Source organism: Stylophora pistillata, chromosome 3, assembly GCF_964205215.1.
Source record: "Stylophora pistillata chromosome 3, jaStyPist1.2, whole genome shotgun sequence".
NCBI lineage: Eukaryota > Metazoa > Cnidaria > Anthozoa > Scleractinia > Pocilloporidae > Stylophora > Stylophora pistillata.
Window position 1 is genome coordinate 4,443,136 of NC_142521.1, and position 6,865 is coordinate 4,450,000.

The 6,865-nt window shown below is 36.0% G+C and overlaps 1 protein-coding gene across 1 annotated transcript; it reads right to left on the minus strand.

The window, feature by feature from the left end:
* On the minus strand, positions 1 to 1,879 carry LOC111340196 (trace amine-associated receptor 5-like). Its single transcript, XM_022946994.2, has one exon. It carries the CDS (start codon positions 1,615 to 1,617, stop codon positions 550 to 552), a length of 1,068 nt encoding a protein of 355 aa, XP_022802729.2. The 5' UTR covers positions 1,618 to 1,879; the 3' UTR covers positions 1 to 549.
* Between the last annotated feature and the right edge of the window lie 4,986 nt (positions 1,880 to 6,865).

Sequence of the window (6,865 nt, forward strand, 5' to 3'; positions counted from 1 at the left end):
TGAGTTGGTATGCGTCTGGTCTTTAATATTGTTGTTATAAATATTTGAACTGATAACAAGATTGCTCTCAAGTAACTCATCATCCAATGTATTTGACGAACTGATTTATTCTTCTTGATAATTTATGTGCAGTTTGTCTCTGATGCTCTTGGACACAATTTCATGTCGACACATACGCAGCCCTTCCTTTGAAAACTTGGTCACATCAACACAAAAACTTAATTGCGCTCCGAGTTATTTTCTTCTAAATCATTGTTTAACTTTCATTCGTTTTCTTGTTTAAGGACTGCGTTGCTTAGTTTCCATTGGATTTCCATCCCTGACATGCCATCTCGAAAATCGCGAAACTATATGTTACTTCTTTGATCGACCTTCGCTGAAAGTAGACTTTGTGATTGATTGCGTGTCTCTAACTCAGTTGAATTCTTCAGATCCGGAGAACGATAATCTTAAGAGTAATCAAATATACCACCGAAGAGAAAGTGTACAACTGACTCAATACCAAGTGATGCTGTCTAATTTCCCATGAAAATATTTACACTGAACGATCTAAATCTTATTGGCCGTTATTGCTTGCATGCTGTTATTAATTGGCTCCTTTCTGCTGAGGAAATATTGTAAACAGTCATAATTTCTTAAAAATATACGCTTTACAGTTTGTCGAAACGCTCTATATCGTATGCTGTATATGATGGGATTACAAGCACTATTTGCAAAGCCAATAAACATTGTTATTAGATCCGCCGTTGGGCCCCCTGTGGATTTGCCACAGGCCATTTGTACAAAGAGAAGAACACAAAAAGGTGACCAACAAACCATATAGATTCCAATAACAATGAGCACTGTTAAGGCTCCCTTCCTGATCGAGGCCCGTGTTCTCGCTGCAAAATCAAAGTTACTTCGTACTTGTTCCATTGTCACAGAAATTTTTTTCGACTGTTTGAAAATCGTCAAAAATATCTTCATGTAGACAAAGCACATAACTAAAACGGCAGCCCCGTATGTTCCACAAACTACTGCAACGGTAAAAACGACCGCAACTTCGCTCTGAAGCCAATCTTTCTCTAGACATTTTCCGATGTAAGGAATAAAACATTCGTAAGAACTTACACCAAAAAGTGGCGGCAGAGCCCACAAAGTTGAATAAATCCACAATAAAAGACAACCATATTGTGCCCTTGTTTTGGTAAATATCGATCTGTAAGCTAAGGGACGAGTAACTGCGATATATCGGTCGAAAGATAGCAATGTTAAGTGCATAATAGATGAAATACAGAAAGAAAAGTTGCCAAACGCGTTTAGTTTTCCCCATAGAGCTCCACATCGCCATTTTCCCGATAACAAACCGTCGATTGTGCAAGGCATAACTAGTAAACCCACCAAAAGATCAGCGACCGCTAAAGAAATGACTGCTTGATTGTTCGCCATACTTTTCAGTGAATTAATCTTCGCCATAGCCACGATAACAAAAGAGTTACCAACCAGAGTTACAATGTTCACAACAATCATTAGAATGCTTGTCAAAATTACCACTCCCAAAGGCCAGGTTGACGGCACCAAGGAAAAATCCTCCACGACAGATGCATTACAGCAATCGTTTCTGAGATTTTCTGACATCGTAAACTTTGTCCAGGGGATTTACGTTCTGAAGAGGTCTTCTAATTCCTTGTGTGAGTGTTTGATGGTGTATCGTCTTAATTCTAAAGCGGAACAGTCCAGAGTCGACGAACATCAAAACTGAAAAATATTCTCAGTCCCCCAATTGCGAAGAAAATGAAAAACTGTTTTTCGAGAAACTTCCATAAAAGAGACTCCAAGCTTTCTAAAAGGTCGCTGATTTGTTTTTCACAATATCCCGGCGTTTAAGTCGTGTTATCGTCCTGTGACACAATCAGATATGGTACAAATTCTTCCATATATTAAAAATATATGAGGGTACTAAAGGTGCTATATCTATCGATAATTGTAAAAGCCACAGAAACAATAACGAAGTCCCCACAAGGATCAATACAGCTTCGTTTAACTAGCAATATTACCACATTTAGAATGTTTTTACTGGCTTGCGTCATGGTAATGCAGGATAGATCGACTTTACTTAAAACACCTTTGGTTTAAGGTACCTAGTTCCGTATCGTTAAAATAATGTAAATAAAGCATTCGCTCTGGCGAAAGGTCAACGCTCGGAAAGTCGGCTCTAGGAACTCTTAAAGATAGCAAATTTACCGTGATTATCTACTCAGTGAAAAAAGAAACATTATCTTAAAAAACAACCATTGTTTATTTGCTCATAATTTACGGAATGAAATTGAATTGTAAGAACTTCATGCTTCAGAGAACAAAATTCGTCGTAAAAAGTTTAACATTTCGTTCAGCTCTGTTGAGCCTAATTTATCAAGCATTTGCTATGTTACAGGATTGGATGATTAGAAATAGCCTCACGTTACTACACTTACTTTGAGACAAAGTTATTAAACTCAGTACTGATAATTTCAGCCTGTTTTAAATACTACACAAAATACTACCGAAAGTGAAATCGCCAGGCATTAACGATATGGACTGAAGAACAGTTATTTTCAGTCGTTGTTTTTAATTATTTTCAGTCAATAAGAGAATTTTAAGAACCATTTTCGATATTTTTAGAAAGTGTCAGTTATTTTCATGTATTAAGTATAATAAAACACTAGTCAAGGAATAGAAGAGACAGATAAAGTTGGAAGCAATTCCAACAGTTAAATACAAATATAATAATAATAATAAGAATGATAATAATAGCATTTATTTAAACACGATTAAAAACTACAGCAAAGCTGATGTGGTCGTGCAAATAACAATAAAATTGAACTTCCTAACTAATCACAGGAAGACTAATGTAAAATTCTGCTTATTCACAAAAATAAAATTATAAAATTAAAATAAAATTCTACATCCTTGTACATCATCACAATATATATGTGGCTTAAAAACACACTTCACGGTTGTTTTAAAAGCGTCAATGTCACGAATAGACCTCATTTGGTTTTCCAGGGCATTCCACCGAATAATTGACTCGTATGAACATGATTTCTTTACCATATCGGTCTTAGGCTTTATATAACTGATATAATTACAAGGTGTTATTAACAAGACTGAATGAACAAATTAAAACAAAGCAGGGTTCTGAACGAAAATCCCAAAATAATTTTGTGAGAGCTACTTTCTCAGTTTGAGTTTATAAATGCCAGATTTATATTATTGAAGGGTTGTATTTTGAATTCTTAACGAAGCAATATGAATCGTTTAGTACCACAAATTATTTTCTTGGCTCCATTTTAAAGTTGGAAAGCGAGACAATTATTGCTGATACTCGCCTTTTCAGAACCAACCTAAAACAATAATCAAGCTTGTTTGGTTACCTAAACCAAGAGCATGGTCTTAGCCACGAGTTCTATTCTCTCTGGTCGGGGAGTTTTATAAATCAAACTGAACTCGCAGTGATAAATGTAAAAAATTTGCAGATACCAAAATAGCGGTTATCTTAAGCTAGGTCAAGAAGTATTAGTTCCCATTTTATTCTATTTTTAGAAGATCTTTTGTAAGAGGATCTACGTCATATTTTGTATTTAGGCTAAGTGTTATGATTTATCATTGGCTGGCAATCCTGTCAATAACATCTACACTCACTCATTCGTGCTACATTTTGGTCTGAAATTTCTTAGTCCTTTTCATTTTAATGACTGTCTTGCTTGACAAATTTTAACTGCAGTAATTTCACACTCTGCAAAATAGAAAAATCAACAAAAAGAAACAATAACTCTGACTCCGAAGATACGCACACGCTGTCGCACGTGCGTTAACAGCGTAAGACTCACGGCCTAACTGACGCTACAACTGTATTGTTACAATTTGGTCATTACTTCATTTAGAAATATGAAAGAAGGATATCCGTGTCAACAACCGCGTCACTTCAATATGTCACTAGTTTTTAGTATGGAACTAGTGGGCACAAGCAAAATACAGTACTGTTATTTTCTAGGTTAAGGTCAAACATCTTACACGAAATCTAATGTTCAACGCCGTCCAAACGCAAGGTAATCTGGACATTAAGAATATTTTCACGGACAACTGTTGCAGAAGATAAAAGTGCCGAGGCATGATGGAGAACTGGTGGCAACCATTAAGTTACTCATTTTTTAACCTCACATAAAAAGCCAAACTCATATCAGGCAGGTTGTAATGATGTAAACAAATAATGTGAATATACCATGACTTCGTGTTGAATTTAGAAATGACAAGCACCTTCAAGTAGAATTTAAATTTGCCATCTGTAGATCACTCTCTGATGACGACACAGTGGACATATTGTTTACCAAAACAATATAAGAGCAGCCATCTTCAAGTCCTTCCTGGGACACGAATGCTTTTCATTAGTGGACAGTCACTTTTCCTCCAATAAATTTGCGTAGCTCTCAGTACTTGCTTTTGAAAACGTCCTCGAGGATTTGAAAAAATGAGTGAGTGCACTCCTGATGTTCATATTCGAAATTTCTGCTGGAAATCGATAAGATTTTTCTCAATGGATTAAAATGGATGTCAAGTTTGAGAAGTACTCAACTCCTCATCTTTTTTATTCCTAGTTTAGAAAAACGCAAGTGTTCCCACGCTAGCTTCGATTCTTAAGTCAGTATGATGTACTAAAGATAGACTTTGAGGCGGAATTGCACTACTGGTCTTCCTTGCATATTCCAATGACATTGTCATTCCTCTTCAACTCGATCCAAGAGTTCCAGCCTCTGGCACCTGTACTATCCCAAGTTCCTGTTTCGCGTGATTTTCAAAATACTCAAAATATTGAAGTACAATCGCTCTATTAGCCTGAGCGAAATTTTGTGTAGTAGTAGCTCGTAGCCTTCGACACTGAATCCAAGCTCCTCTGCCAACACACATTAAGAGGGGATTAGTTACCAACTTAGTGAACTTAAAATGTTTGTGTGTCAAAGTATGTTAAAAGCAGTAACATCCAATTTGCTTTAATGGGTAAAGCAGGCGCGTAGCGTGGTCATTTTTTCAAGTACGCACAAGTACATATGATCTAGAAACCTAAGTAAACTGAGCGAAAAATACTGTGTTCTTTATTTCTTGTTTGAAAAAGTTGTGTGAATACAAGCAAAGAACAAAGCATCTTGCCCTTATTTTGAGCAAACTTGGCGCAAACACAACATTGTTTTCAAATTTTTCTGGTCACTTCAGGTACGCACGTGCGTATATGCGTAGAGGACGCTAAGCGCCTGTAAAGGTTGTCGTGATAGGCAATATTTGGCAATACAATTAATTTTACCTCCTGACATTTGTTTAATGGCCTTGAACTTAACCTGTCATCGTAAAACTGAATCATGATCACCTCCATTTTAATATTTCATCGTTGAAATTTCTCTGTGAAGATCACTAGGCTTGTTTAAGTTATCACAGAAGCAGGTTTAAAACCGTGAGCTACAGATTATCATGTGACCTTATCATCCTTATCATCCGTATTATACTGTCCTGAATGACTTTTAGACGTCAGGAGACAGTCTTTCCTGCGTAACTCGAGCGGAAGTCGTTGTAAGAGTTAAAGCCCTGTATCGACACAGATAATGACACAAAGGGGATTCTTAGACACATGCAAGAGGGGGAAACACAGGAATCCAGAATATTGAAAAATCGTCGACGTTTCAAGTAGTCACGCAACAGTCCCCTTTGAAGGGTCACAAATCAGAGCAGTTTATCAGTGAAAGGAAGTTCTTATTCCCATATCATTCTAAATTTATTCGCATCATCACTGTGACTTGCAGATCGTGTTTTAAAGTCATGTCTAATGACACGACTAATGTTTTCCAAGCGTTGATATAAGTCACATATTTGGGTTTCTTCGATTGGTTAAATAGCGTCATATGTGGAAACAGCTATCATGTAAATAAACGCTTTTTTCAATCTTTAACTTGTCCTTACTTCTCTCTGGAAAAAATAACAGTGAAGTCTCTCATAACAAAACATTTTTTAAGAACAAACTTCTACAAAACATCGATTGTGGTATTCCTAAGGCTTCATATCTGAATAGGCTAGTTAACCATTCTTCTAAGTCTACAAATCGTAGGTATTAATATTTTTTAACGGCCGTGTCGCCAAGCAAAATATTAATGTCCATCAACTGGTAATAGTTTGACCTTTTAACGTCTTGAGACAAGCTACCGCATTTGTTCTCGTGGGAAAACGAGAAAATATGCCCGGACATTCTCTCACGCGCGCTATTTTACCTTTAAATGAAAGAAATCTATCGGTTTTCTTTTGTCATAGCGATATTAATTTGTAACAACGTGATTTCAGCAAATTATTAGAATTGTAGAAAAAGATAATCAAAACCAGAATGATGAATTTTGTAAATTGATTTACTTTGTCTCCTGTAAATAGATTTTTTTCGGGTGATTATTCTCAGTGATGAAATACCCGTAAAGTGATAGAAAAACAGGCTAAATGATATTGTTATTCAAATTACTTGTTTATAATGTTACCAAGTTATATCATCGATTTTTAAATAAAAAAGGAGAAGCAACATTTTGCACATAAGCAGTTGCCTTTTCTTGCAGTTTACCGACGTGGATTCTCCTTTTTTTATCGTCTGCATAGTCAAAACATTTCGCTAGTTAGTAGAAGTTCGGTAATGGTAAGTTATTCTTTCAATTTTTCGAAAATTAGAGAAGAAAGAAATAGCAAATTCGAATGGCAAGAAAATTAGTCCCTGCAAACTGGAAAGGATTCTAACCACGCCACAAATGTGTGCTCTCAAAATCATTTACTTTCATAGTTTGTTTTACTTTAGATCTATTTTATCTCAGATACTTTGAGAAGAAAA

Bases quoted from the DNA above. Each gene is read 5' to 3' on its own strand.
- LOC111340196 (XM_022946994.2), bottom strand. From the start codon at position 1,617: ATGTCAGAAAATCTCAGAAACGATTGCTGTAATGCATCTGTCGTGGAG.